Source organism: Cebus imitator, unplaced genomic scaffold (assembly GCF_001604975.1).
Source record: "Cebus imitator isolate Cc_AM_T3 unplaced genomic scaffold, Cebus_imitator-1.0 Scaffold602, whole genome shotgun sequence".
In the NCBI taxonomy this organism is placed as follows: domain Eukaryota; kingdom Metazoa; phylum Chordata; class Mammalia; order Primates; family Cebidae; genus Cebus; species Cebus imitator.
Genome location: NW_016107917.1, coordinates 876,277 through 891,033, shown reverse-complemented (window position 1 = coordinate 891,033; position 14,757 = coordinate 876,277). Strand labels below are relative to the sequence as shown.

General features: G+C 38.3%; 2 protein-coding genes across 2 annotated transcripts in view; one reads left to right on the top strand and one right to left on the bottom strand.

Annotated features, from left to right (window-relative positions):
* The window catches only part of LOC108294777 (testis-expressed protein 11), a gene marked incomplete at its 3' end in the record, with an annotated part of 231,744 nt that overhangs the window by 139,856 nt on the left and 77,131 nt on the right, over window positions 1-14,757 (bottom strand). The window lies entirely within an intron of this gene.
* LOC108294772 (tubulin beta-4B chain-like) lies at window positions 1,480-2,126 on the top strand (the record flags this gene model as incomplete). The annotated part of the gene is made up of 1 exon (XM_017516725.1): window positions 1,480-2,126. A coding segment is annotated over exon 1 (501 nt), but the record flags the coding sequence as incomplete, so codon positions are not given.

Below are 14,757 nucleotides of genomic sequence, written 5' to 3'. Positions count from 1 at the left end.
AAAAAAGAAGAAAGACGGAAAAAAAAAAAAAAAAAAGAAAAGAAAAGAAAACAGAAAGAAAGAATAAATAAGACCAAGTATTTAATAGCAGTACAGGGTGACTATGGTCAATAATAATTAAATTATAAATTTTAAGCAGGGCACGGTGGCTCAAGCCTGAAATCCCAGCACTTTGGGAGGCCAAGGTGGGTGGATCACTTGAGGTTAGGAGTTTCAGACCAGCCTAGCCAACATGGTGAAACCCTGTCGCTACTAAAAATACAAAAATTAGTTGAGTGTGGTGTTGGGCACCTGTAATCCCAGCTACTCAGGAGGCTGAGGCAGGAGAATCTCTTGAACCTAGGAGGCAGAGATTGCAGTGAGCCGAGATCGCGCCACTGCACTCCAGCCTGGGCAACAGAGAGAGACTCTGTCTCAAAATAATAATTATTATTATCATACAATAATACACATTTTAAAATAACTAACATAGTATAATTGGATTGTTTGTAACACAAAGGGTAAATGCCTAAAGGGACAGATACTCCATTTTCCATGACATGATTATTATCAATTGCATGCTTATATCAAAACACCTTATGTACCCCATAAATATATACAACTACCATATATCCACAAAAGTAAAAATTTTATATTTAAAAAAAGTAAAAAAAATAAAATTGCAACATATTTCTCAATAGTCATATTGGAAGCTGGATGAGAATCTAACTAATGTTTTCAAAATACTGAGCAAAAATTATTTCCAAGTCCAAATTTTATATCCAGTGAAAGCATAAATTATGATGGTACAATAAAAATATATTTAGACATGCAAACTCTTCTAAAAATTTTCATCCCGTGCAACCATTCTAAAGAAACTACTGAAGGATATACCCCACAATATTTAGGGAGTAAAATCAGAAAAAGAAAGACATAGGATTCAAGAAACAGGGTTACAATCTAAGAGGGAGTTGAAAGGAATTCCCAAGTCAATGGAGGAGGAAAATCTCAAAACGATAACTGAACGGGATGCTTACACAACCATCTGTAGATTAGAGAAGATTAGAAACTGACAGCTATTTCTTTAAGCAAGTGAAACTGATAAAATAACTAATATATTCTAACATATTGAAAAGAAGTTTACATAATTAGGGAAGAAATAATACCGAGTACATGAAATAATAAGTAATCAGGAATATCAATACAATTAACTACAGGGAAAAAAAAAAACTTTTGTGCAAGAAAAGTTATCATAGTACTTTATATGATTCAACTATGATAGTGTCTATATAAACACTGGAGTGTAAACACTAAATATTAATCTAACCAAAGTTATGATATAACTATATAGAGATGATGGAGTGACAAGAAGTGAGCATATGTGTTAGGGTTAGAGGGAAAAAGAAAAGGAACTAAATTCATCTTCTAAAATCAGAAGTCAATATATAATATCTAAAAGTAAAAAATCAAGCAGCAGTATAAGAACACTATGTAGAGAACCTGCCTGCTGCTGCGTTCCCATCTCGCTGCTCCAGCCTCTGGGGCACATTCCAACCTTTCAGCCTGCGACCAGCTGAGAAAAAGAATTACATATTTTTTTTGCCCCATACATACCTTGAGGCGAACAAAAAAATTAAATTTTAACCATGAGGAAAATAGTGCATATCCAGGCTGGTCAGTGTGGAAACCAGATTGGTGCCAAGTTCTGGGAGGTGATCAGTGATGAACATGGCATCAACCCCACTGGCACCTACCATGGGGACAATGACCTGCAGCTGGACCGCATCTCCGTGTACTACAATGAAGCCACAGGTGGCAAATATGTTCCTTGTGCCATCCTGGTGGATCTAGAACCTGTGACCATGCACTCTGTTCGCTCAGGTCCTTTTGGCCAGATCTTTAGACCAGACAACTTTGTTTTTGGTCAGTCTGGGGCAGGCAACAACTGGGCCAAAAGCCACTACACAGAAGGGGCCAAGCTGGTTGATTCTGTCCTGGATATGGTCTGCAAGGAGGCCGAGAGCTGTGACTACCTTCAGGGCTTCCAGCTGACCCACTCACTGGGCGGGGGCGCAGGCTCTGGAATGGGCACTCTCCTTATCAGCAAGATCCGAGAAGAGTACCCTGATCACACTTTACAAAAGAAGACATACATGAGGCCAATAAAGATATGAAAAAATGCTCATCATCACTGGTAATTTGAGAAATGCAAATCAAAACTACATTGAGATACCACCTCACGCCAGTTAGAATGGTGATGATTAAAAAATCTGGAGACAACAGATGCTGGAGAGGATGTGGAGAAATGGGAATACTTTTACACTGTTGGTGGGAGTGTAAATTAGTTCAACCATTGTGGAAGACTGTGTGGCGATTCCTCAAGGACCTAGAAACAGAAATTCCATTTGACCCAGCAATCCCATTACTGGGTATATATCCAAAGGATTATAAATCATTCTACTATTAAGGACACATGCACACGAATGTTCATTGCAGCACCGTTTACAATAGCAAAGACCTGGAACCAACCCAAATGCCCATCGACGATAGACTGGACAGGGAAAATGTGGCACATATACACCATGGAACACTATGCAGCCATCAAAAACGATGAGTTCATGTCCTTTGTAGGAATATGGATGAACCTGGAAACCATAATTCTCAGCAAACTCACACAAGAACAGAAAATCAAACAGCGTGTGTTCTCATAGGTGGGTGTTGAACAATGAGAACACATGGACACAGGGAGGGGAGCATCACACACTGGGTCGGTTGGGGGGAAATGGGGAAGAACAGCGGGGAGTGGGGAGTTGGGGAGAGATAGCGTGGGGAGAAATGCCAGATATAGGTGATGGGGAGGAAGGCAGCACATCACACTGCCATGTGTGTACCTATGCAACAATCTTCCATGTTCTTCACTTGTAACCCAAAACCTAAAATGCAATAAAAAAATAAAAAATAAAAAAATTTTAAAAATAACACTATGTAGATATATGGAGTTACGTAAATACAAAAAGAGCCAACTAAAATAACTGAAAGTAGCTATTATGTGAAATAAAAATTGTAAGTCGGGATGGGTACTGGTGATCTTGGTTTTTCAGGGTTTTTTTGTTCTGTTTTTTGAGATAGAGTCTTGCTCTGTCACCCAGGCTGGAGTGCCTAGTGCGTTCCCAACTCACTGTAACCTCTGTCTCCCAGGTTCAACCCATTCTTGTGCCTCAACCACCCAAATAGCTACAATTACAGGCACCTGCCACCAAGACTGGCTGAGTTTTCACAGGTAATGATAATTTTGTAACAAGAACTGTAAACTTATTTTACTATTTTTATTTATTTATTTATTTATTATTGCATTTTAGGTTTTGGGGTACATGTGAAGAACATGTAAGATTGTTGCATAGGTTCACACATGGCAGTGTGGTTTGCTGCCTTCCTCCCCATCACCTATATCTGGCATTTCTCCTCATATTATCCCTCCCCAACTCCCCGTCCCCCATTGTCCCTCCCCTATTCCCCCCCTACAGACCCAAGTGTGTGATACTCCCCTCCCTGGGTCTATGTGTTCTCATTGTTCAACACCCACCTATGAGTAGGAACATGCGGTGTTTGATTTTCTGTTCTTGTGTGAGTTTGCTGAGAATTATGGTTTCCAGGTTCATCCATGTCCCTACAAAGGACACGAACTGATCATTTTTGATGGCTGCATAGTATTCCATGGTGTATATGTGCCACATTTTCCCTGTCCAATCTATCATCAATGGGCATTTGGGTTGGTTCCAAGTCTTTGCTATTATACTCTTCAAACTATGTATAGATACACACAGATAAAAAAAATTACATGTAACAAGTAAGCATTAAAAAGTAAACCCCATACTTTAAAAAATAACGGTGACAACATAGGTTAAAATCAGCACTAATATTTGTTAGAATGAATCACAAATGTTCTAATGGCTACAAAAAGAGCCTCAAAACATGAACAAATCTGGCCAATCTTTCCATATACTGTAAATATTTAGTTTAAAAGTATACGACTCACTTAAAATTTATGGAACATATCGTTACAAAAATTCCAATGAGTCATTTTTAAGGCTCAAATGATTTTGAGTTTGGGATGAAACTAGATAATCTTAAGTGATTAGGCTCTCCCAAATATATAAAGCAGTGGGCAGAAAGGTCTGCAGAAAGCAATTATATGCCTACTAGCCCATAACAGGCAGAAAACTGAATTTTACCTCAAGAGGAGTAATTCATTTATGTGCCAAGAGATTGGATTTTACTACAGAGAGAAAGGTACAGAATATTTACACATTATCTTTCAAATATTTGGCTAAAAAATGGTAAATCTGAATAGGCAAAAAAGAATAAAAGAATTGTAATAAAGAGTAAGCAGCCTAGACCTCATTTAGAAGCTTTGTGTCCCACAGAGCAGCAATGAAATCTAGTTAAATCTTGAATGAATTACTTCAAAGAGTTTCAGAGATCAATTGTCCATTTTCTTTTTGTAAATAAAAGCTTCAAAATGAAGTAAAACTCTGTACAGAAGATAAATTCCAGAAGAAACTGAAGATAGAAATGAAAGATTTAAAAAAAGGCAAGCCAAAGCCTACAAACTACTCAAAATAAAATTCTGATTAACAGGAGAAAGAGGTAAATAATTATGTAAATGAGCTGCTACCAGAGATTTTTATTATAAAAAATGCATACACAGGCACACATACCCTCTGTGCTATGGCTCAGGGCTTCTCTAAGTCGAGGACTAGGAATTTTTATAATGAAGTGATCTTTGAGACCATGTTGTTATACACTCTCACTTTATAGATGAGGATACTGATTTTCAGAGCAGTGAAATGTCTCACAACTAGCCATACTAGTGAGTAAGTCCTCCTACAAGCCTATATGGAGATCATGAACATTATCTTGAGTAATTAATTACATGAGTCTCAAATATCAAAGAAAGAATCCTTATGTTCTACTTATAAAAGTAAGTATATGCAAACATTTTTAAAAATAAATGTTAAAAATATAAGAATTTTCTAACTCTCACTAAATACAGAAGCTCCATTAAATAAAACATCACTGTGTCCCAGTTATTCCAGTTAATAATTTTTTTACTATACACTTACAGAAGCTGGACACTAAACCATTTCACCAGTTTCCCCCATCCATGGTAACCACCTCCCAGCATAGCTTCAGTTATCAAAAAAAAGAAGGGTGAGTATAATAAAAAAAAGTATTTTGAAAGAGAGAGACCACATTCACATAACTTTTATTACAGGATATTGTTATAATTATTCTATTTTATTAGTAATATTATTCATTTTTTTCAGTGTCTAATTTATAAATTAAAATTATCGTAAGTATGTACATATAGGAAAAAACATAGTATATAGGATTTGGTACTATCCCCAGTTTCAGCTATCCACTGGACATCTTGGAACATGTCCTCCATGGATAAGGGGGACTACTGCATTGCTATCCATTTCATTGCTTGACTTCACACCTCTATCAAGCTTCTACAAGTGCTGTGGCATATATTTACTTTAAAATAGAAGTTAATTAAGTTTGACTTGCTTAAGAGTATGTTTTCTTAGTTTTGATTCTTTAGGACCTTATAAAATCATCTTAAAAGGGTTAGATACATCTTTCTAAAATTTTATTTAACTTTTTAAAACTTTTTATTTCCATAGGTTATTGGATAACAGGTGGTGTTTAGTTACATTAGTAAGTTGTTTGATGGTGATTTGTGAGATTTTTGTGCACCCATCACCTGAGGAGTATAAACTGCACCCAATTTGTAGTCTTCTATCCCTCCTCCCCTTCCCACCCTTTTCTCGAGTCCCCAAAGTCCATTGTGTCATTTTTATGAGTGAGAAAATACAATGTTTGGTTTTCCATTCCTGAGTTACTTTGATTAGTGACTGGTATCCATTCTTTATATACTTTCTCTTCCTATAGCAGTGGCCACTTGAATAACAAGCATTTAAAAAATTTATTTTTATAGTTCTATAATTCTCCAGGGGGACGGAGATTCTGAGGACTGAGTGGTCTCCCTGCTAAGAGTCTATGCGATCGTTCTAATATAAGAAAGTATTCTCATGCCTGTAATCCCAGCACTTTGGGAGGCTGAGGCAGGCAGATCACTTTAGGTCAGGAGTTTGAGACCAGCCTGGCCAACATGGTGAAATTCCAGCTCTACTAAAACTACAAAAATTAGCCAGGAATGGTGGTGCATGCCTGTAATCCCAGCTACTCGGGAGGCTGAGGCAGGAGAATCGCTTGAACCTGGGAGGCAGTAGTTGCAGTAAGCCAAGATCACACCATTGGACTCCAGCCTGAGTGACAGAGTGAATGAGACTCTGTCTCCAAAAAAAGGTGTTATTTTTCCACCCAGGAGATGAGCATGTAGATTCAGAGCCCAAATAGGGTGAGAGAACACAGACATGAAATAACGGTAAGGCAAAGGGAGTCAGAGCAGAGGAAAGAGGGTAACCACCCAGGGAGATAAACCCAAAATGAAGAGTCACAGTATGAGCATGGAGAAGAGGACGTCCTCATAGTGAATAGAGTGGCAGAGAACATGGGAGATTGGTAACATACAGGGATACTGATTAAATACATAAATATATTAAGGATAATTGAAGCCAAGTTTTTTGTTATTGGAGAAGAGAATTAGAAATATGGAAAATTAGGATGAACATTTTGTTGTTGGATTGAAACAGAAGATATCATGGTTTTCAGTATATTCGAGATGACAGATAGATAGATAGATAGATAGATGGATTAGATAGATTAGATCGATAATATAGTTAAATGTAACGGACATATATGAGTGTGTATATACATGTATACATATGCTCTTTCCATTGAGAGGGTCTGCGAGAGCAGTGACATCCCAAAAGCAGTAAGGACGCGTAATGTCCAGATCTTGGCTTCTAAATAAGATTTTCTACTAAAATAAATAAGGACTCCTGAGATACATAGCTAATTTCATGGCTTGATCAAGAAAGCACACACGTGCCTGTAGTCTGGCTACTCAGAAGGCTGAGGGGGGAAGATCGCTTGAGCCCGGGAAATCAAGGCTGCAGTGAGCTAAAAATACAAAAATTAGCTGGGCATGGTGGGGCACGCCTGTAATGCCAGCTACTCAGGAGACTGAGGCAGGAGAATCGCTTGAACCTGGAAGGCAGTAGTTGCAGTGAGCCAAGATCATGCCACTGCACTCCAGCCTCAGTGACTCAGTCTGGGTGAGTGAGTGAGTGAGTGAGATCACATCACTACACTCCAGCCTGCGTGACAGAGTGAGACCTGTCTCAAGGAAGGAAAAAGGAAAAAGCAAAGGAAAGTAAAAATGAAGAAAGGAAAGGAAAGGGGAAAGGGGAAAAAGGAAAGGAAATACAAAATAAGCCTGGAATATTTTATTGTGCCCAAAAACACATAGAAGTCAAGTAACACCAGCAACATGGCAGACTAAGAGGTCACAGCCCTAGTGTCTCCATAAAAGCAATGATTTAAAACTATATACAGGCCGAAACAGTTCTCAGAGAGCTCCAGAGCCTGTAATCCCAGCGCTTTGGAAGGCCGAGGTGGGCGGATTGCTTAAACCCAGGAGTTCAAATCCAGACTGGACAACATGGTGAAACCCCATCTCTACAAAAAAATACAAAAATTATCCAGCTGTGCTGGGGTCTCAGCTACACAGAAGGAGGCAGGGCCGGCTGAGGTAGGAGGATCACTTGAGCTCGGGAGGTTGAAGCTGCAGTGAGCCGTTTTTTGCGCCACTGCACTCCAGTCTGGGTGACAAAGCGAGACCTTGTCTCAGAGAAAAAAAAAAAGAGGAAGCTGAAGCAAATCTGAGGATAACCACATAGAAAACAGTAGGAAGAACAGATCAGTTTTATTTTGCCTGCATCACTCCATCCCCTAGGCCAGGACAGTTCAATATTTGAAGGTATTCCTTCAGCTATGAGTTCCAAAGTGAAGGAAAAGGAGAACAGGAAAATTCCAGAAGCCTTCCACTGAGGACTATTTCAGCCTTCACAGTGGAGGACCCCCCACCCCACAGTCTTTTGCCAAAGTGGACCTGAGCTGCTGGAGCCACCCAAAGCCCACACCAATGCACTTACCTGGAGCCTGTGCTACTGTGCCTCCGCCCCAGGGGATGCCAAGAATCCCCCTTTAAGCTGGTGGCAACACGCACTCCTTGGTCCCAAACCACCACATACCTCTTGGATTAGCATTCCCGTATGCATCCAGGACTAGCACCACCACACATCTCACCAACCTAACACACCTGCACACACCCACAGGTAAAGATTTTTCCCTACCAAAACCAGTCTATAAAGTCTGAAAGAGGTTACTACTTCTAAATTCTTAGAAACATATAGCCTAACAACACTGAATCAAGAAGAAAGAGAAACAATAGACCAATAACGAATAAAGAGATTGAATCAATAATCAAAAAACTACCCCAGGAAAAAAAAACATCCCAGTACTAAATGGCTTCACTGATGTATTCTACCAAACATTCATAGAATTAAAATAAACCCTTCTCAAACTCTTCCAAAAAATGAAGAAGGAATATTTCCAAGTTCGTTTTATGAAATCAGCATTACTCTGATACCAAAGCAAGACAAGGACACAAGAGGAAAAGAAAACTGCAGGCCAATTTCCCTGATGAACATAGATGCAAAAATCCTCAATAAAATAAGCATGGTTTAACACGTGAAAATCACTGTGATATATACTACATTAACAAAATGAAAGATTAAAATTACATGATTATCTCAATAGATGCAGAAAAAGCATTTGACAAAATTCAACATTCATTAAACAAGAACACTCTCAACAAAATAGGTATACAAGGAACATAACTCAATACAAAAGGCCATAAATGAAATACCACAGCTAACATCACAATTGATGGGGAAAAAAAGAAAGCTTTTCCTCCAAGATCTAGGACAAGGCAAGGAAGCCCACCCCTCAACTCTTCTATTCAACAAAGTACTAAAAGTCCCAGCAACAGTGACTAGGCAAGAAAAAGAAAAAAAAAAAAAAAATCCAAATGAGAAGGAAGGGTAAAATCATCTATGCTTGAAAAGACATGATCATATATTTTGAGAATCCTAAAGACTCAACAAAAAAGAAGTTAGAACTAATAAATAAATTCATCAAAGTAACAGGATACCAAATCAACATACAAGTACCAGTGACGTTTCTATACACTAACAACAAACTAGCCAAGAGGAAGCTTAAAAAAACAATACATTTACAATAGCAACAAAAAATAAAATACTTAGCAATAAACTTAAAGAGGTGAAAGACTTCTACAGTGAAAATTATAAAGCATTAGTGAAGGAAACTAAAGAGCACATAGATAAATGGAAAGACATCCCACATTCATGGATTGGAATAATTAATATTGTTAAAATGTCCATACTACCCAAAAGGATCTACAGATTCAATGTATTACTATCAAAATCCTAATGGCATTCTTTATAGATAGGAAAAATAATCCTAAAATTCATATAAAATCATAAAAGAATCCAAATAGCCAAAAAAATCTTGCACAAGTACAAACCTAGGCGGCATGACACTTCCTCATTTCAAAATATATTACAAAGATATAGTAACCAAAACAGATTATTTTGGTACTGGAATAAAAACAAACATATACACTAATGGAACAGAATAGAAGAGCCAGAAATAAATCCACACATTCACAGGCAACTGATCTTCAACATGAGTGCCAAGAACACACAATGAAGAAAGGACAGTCTCTTCAGTAAAGAGTGTTGATGGCTATCAACATGCAAAATAATGAAATTAGACCCTTATATCACATTATATACAAAAATCAACTCAGAATAAGTTAAAGACTTTGTATTAGGCTGTTCTTGCATTGCTATAAAGAAATATTTGAGACTGGGTAATTTATAAAGAAAAAAGGTTTAATTGGCTCATGGTTATGCAGGCCGTACAAGAATGGCACCAACATCTTCTCAGCTTCTGATGAGTGCTTCCAGAAGCTTATAATCATGGCCAGCTTCTGGTGAGGGCCTCAGGAGGGCAAACAGGAACCAGCATGTCACATGGCAAGAACAGGAGCAAGATAGTGGCAGGGTGGGAGGGGGGAATAGCCAGCATGTCACATGGAAAGAACAGGAGCAAGACAGTGAAGGGGGAGGTGCCACACACTTTTTAAAACAACCAGATCTCATGTGAACTCAGTGAGAACTCACTTACTATTGTGAGGTCAGCACCAAGCTATTTATAAGGGATCCACCACCGAGATCCAATCACCTCCCACCAGGGCCCACCTCCAACATTGGACATTACACTTTGACATGAGATTTGGAGTGACAAATATCCAAACCATATCAGACTTCATACCTGAAACCATAAAACTTCTAAAAGAAAACAAGGGAAAAGCTTCTTGACATTGGTCTTGGCAATGAGTTTTTGTATATGACTCTAATAACACAGGCACCAAAACGAAAAATAAACAAGTGGGATTACATCAGACTAAAATGCTTCTGCACAGCAAAGAAACTCCATCAACAGAGTGAAAAAGTATCTTACAAAATGAGACAAAATATTTATGAACTATATATCTGATGAGGAATTAATGTGCAAGATATGTAAGGGACTCATACAACTCTATAGCACAAACAAAAAAAACAGATAGCTCAATTTAAAAATGGGCAAATGATCTGAATAGACCTTTCATCAAAGAAAATATACAAATGGGCATCAGGCATATGAAAAAGTGTTCAACATTACTAATTGATATGGTTTGGCTCTGTGTTCCCACCCAAATCTGATGTTGAATTGTAATCCCCAGCGCTGGGGGAGAGGCCTAGTGGGAGGCGATTGGATCATGAGGGTGGATTTCCCTCTTGCTATTCTCATGATAATGAGCTCTAATGAGATTTAGTTTGAAATTGTATAGCACTTCCCCCTTCATTCTCTCTTCCTCCTGCTCCAGCCATGTAGGATGTGCCAGCTTCCCCTTCACCTTCTGCCCTGATTGTAACTTCCCAGAGATTCCCCTAAGCTATGCTTGCTGTACAGCCTGTGGAATCATGAGCCAAATAAACCTCTTTTATTTATAAATTACGCAGTCTCTGGTAGTTCTTTATACCAATGTGAGAACGGACAAATCCACTAATCATCAGAGAAATTCCAATCAACACCACGACGGGACATCACCTCATACCTGTTTGTACGGCTATTACTAAAAAGTCAAAAGATAATGTGTCATTGAGGAATGGAGAATAGGGAGCCCTTGTACACTGTTGCCAATGTAAATTTGTACAACTATTATGCAAAATAGTAGAAAGGTTAAAAAAAATAATAAAACTACCATATGATATAGCCATTTCACTTCTAGGTACAGTCATCTCTCAGTATCTGCTGGGGATGTGTTCCAGGACCCTCTATGGATACCAAAATCCACAGATATTCAAGTCCCTTATATAAAATGGCATAGCATTTGCATATAACCTACAAACATCCTCATATACTTTACATCATCTCTAGAATACTCATAATATCTAATACAATGAATATTCTATGTAAATAATTGTTATACTGCATTATTTAGGGAATACTGTAAATAATACAGTATAACAACTGTATTTGGTAGGAATAGGAAAGTAGTAGGAAAAAGTATATACATGTTCAGGACAGCTGCAACCATCCTTTTTTCCCAAGTATTTTCAATCCCCAGCTGGTTGAATACATGGATGTGGAAACCAGGGTCACAGAGGGCTAACTGTATGTATGCAAAGTAACTAAAGTCAGGATTTTGAGATATCTGCATTCCCATACTCATTGCAGCATTATTCACAATACTCAAGATATGGAAACAACCTAAATATCTGTTAATGGATAAATGAATAAAGAAAATGTGGTATGGATACACACACATATTATATATATATTATATATATTATATATATATATAATATATATAATATATATATATATTAGCCTTATGTAGTTATACAGTTTTATAGTTATGTAGTTATACAGTTATACAGTTTTATTTATATATATATATACACACATACATATATACATATATATATATATATATACATACACACACATGTATATATTAGCCTTAGTTTGTGTCACTATAAAGGAATACCTGAGGAAGAGTATTTTTTTTCACATTTCCCATCACTCCTAGGGTAATTTATTTTAAAAAGAGGTTTATTTGATTAACGGTTTTACAGGCTGTACAAGGTGGTGCCAGTATTTGCTTCTGATGAGCACTTCAGGCTGCTTCCACTCATGGTGGAAGGCAAAGAGAAGCTGACCTGTGCAGAAATCACATGGCTAGAGAGTGGAAGCAAGAGAGAGGGCAGAGGGAGACACCAAGCTCTTCTAAATAACCAGCTCTAGCAGGAGCTAATAGAGAGAACTCACTCAATACCATGAGGACCGCAACAAGCCATTCATGAGAGATCTGTTTTCATGATACAAACACCTCCCACTATGCCCCACCTCCAACATTAGAGATGAAATTTCAACATGAGATTTGGTTGGCTGGGGGGCTAGGGGGCCAAACATTGAAACCTTAATGAAAGCCTTAAAAGAAAAGAAAATTGTCTCATTTGAAACAATGTGGATAAATCTGGATGACATTATGCTAAGTGAAATAAGCCAGGCACTGAAAAGCAAATACCATATGACCTCATTTATATATGAAATGAAAAAGTCAAACTTACAGAAGCAGAGAATAAAATAGTGGCTGCCAGGGGCTCAGGGGAAGGGCAAATAGGGTGATGTTATACATAGTGTTAAAAGTTTCAGATATACAAGATGAATAAGTTCTAGAGATCTAATGCACAGCATGGTGACTATAGTTAATAACACTGCATTGTGTATTGTATACCTGAATTTTTCTAAGAGACTACATCTTAAGTGTTCACACCACAAAAAAAATATTAACTATGTGAGGTGATTAATATGTTCATTACCTTTATCACAGTGATCATTCCAAAATGTGTATGTATATCAAAACATCAAGCTGTGCACCTTAAATGCATACTAATTTTTATTTGTCAATTTTACCGAAATAAATATTTCAAAAAAAGACAAGGTGAGGCTGGAAACTGAAAAGACACAAATAGATCACCAGGCTAGTGAACCACTCTACCGTCCCAAAAAAGACATAGAAATCAGCTTAAAGGGCGTCTTAACGGCCAAATGTACAAAGAGATAAGCATCAAAATAGTGTTTTAGACTGAGCACAGTGGCTCACACCTATAACCCCCGCACTTTGGAAGGTCAAGGAAGGCAGATCATTTGAAGTCAGGAGTTCGAGACCAGCCTGGCCAACATGGTGAAACCCTGTCTTTACTAAATACATACATATATATATATGCACATACACACAAAAATTAGCCAGGCATAATGGCTCATGCCCGCATGCCTGTAGTCCCAGCTACTCAGGAGGGTGAGGCAGGAGAATCACTTGAATCCAAGCGATGTAGTTTGCAGTGAGCCGAGATCATGCCACTGCACTCCAGCCTGGGTGACAGAGAGAGACTCTATCACAAAAAGAAAAAAAGTAAAAATAAATAAATAAATAAATAGTGTTTTAGTTTTGGGTAAGATAAAGTTAAGTATGCACCACCCTTTATCTCCCACTGAATGGAACAATAAACCTGGACAGAATGCATGTAACTATTTGAGGCCTCAAAAGGTAATAGCAGAAGGCGAATAAAGGAAGAACACCAGAATTCAAATTAACACCAAACTGGTGGTAAGTTTACCATCCTTTTCCTCTAATATCCCATGGCCTAAACTTAATGCTGCAGAAACTCAGAAGCGAATGCTGTGGTACAGACTTAGGGTGCTTGTCTACATCTGGCTTGAGTTGCTCAGAGAAAGTGCAAATATTCCATTTTGGTTTTTGTTTCATCTTTCTTCCATTCTCTTGTGCCCAGGCCCTAGGCAATCCCATGGTGGCAATAGCAGTGGTAGCTAGGGGAAACCACAATGCTCAAAACTTTGAGAGAGGAAAACCTTACTCTCCATTCAGTGCAGTCACAGATCCCACAGGATGAGGTGAACGCCCACTGCTTTTTTTCCTGTCTGTGTCTTCCTACGGCTTGGCCTCAGTCACAGTGCAACTGCAGATCATGGACAGTTACTGGTTAGAGGACTGAAAAGGGTAGCTCAGAGAACCAGAACCAAGAAGACCAGAGAGAGAGACAGACAGAAAGAGAAAGAGAGAGGGAGCTCAGAAAAACAACAAAATAAAGTTAATTAAGTTCAAGGCTCATCCTACAACCTTAACAACCAGGAATCTCAACCTAATTTGCATTAAAAACTTTGATAACTGAGCTAACAGATAAACCTCTGCCAAGTACCAGGACTGACCAGAGTGTTGCATATGCAAGACAAATCTGAAGAGCACTGCAAAATTGAAATAACATTGGAACCATAACCCACAAAAAAATGAGTTTAAAATTTGCCTGAATCTACCAGATTGATTACCTGGCCATAATAAAAAATATCAACACTCCCCCAGAATTTAGACGAGACCCGGAAGCCAAAAATGTAACATAGAAAATGTGTAAGGGTTGGGCGTGGTGACTCACACTTGTAATCCCAGCAATTTGGGAGGTCAAGGCGGGCAGATCACTTGAGGTCAGGAGTTCTGAGACCAGCCTGGTCAACATGCCAAAACCCCATCTTTACTAAAAATATAACAAATTAGCCAGGCATAGTGGTAGGCACCTGTAATCCCAGCCACTTTGGGAG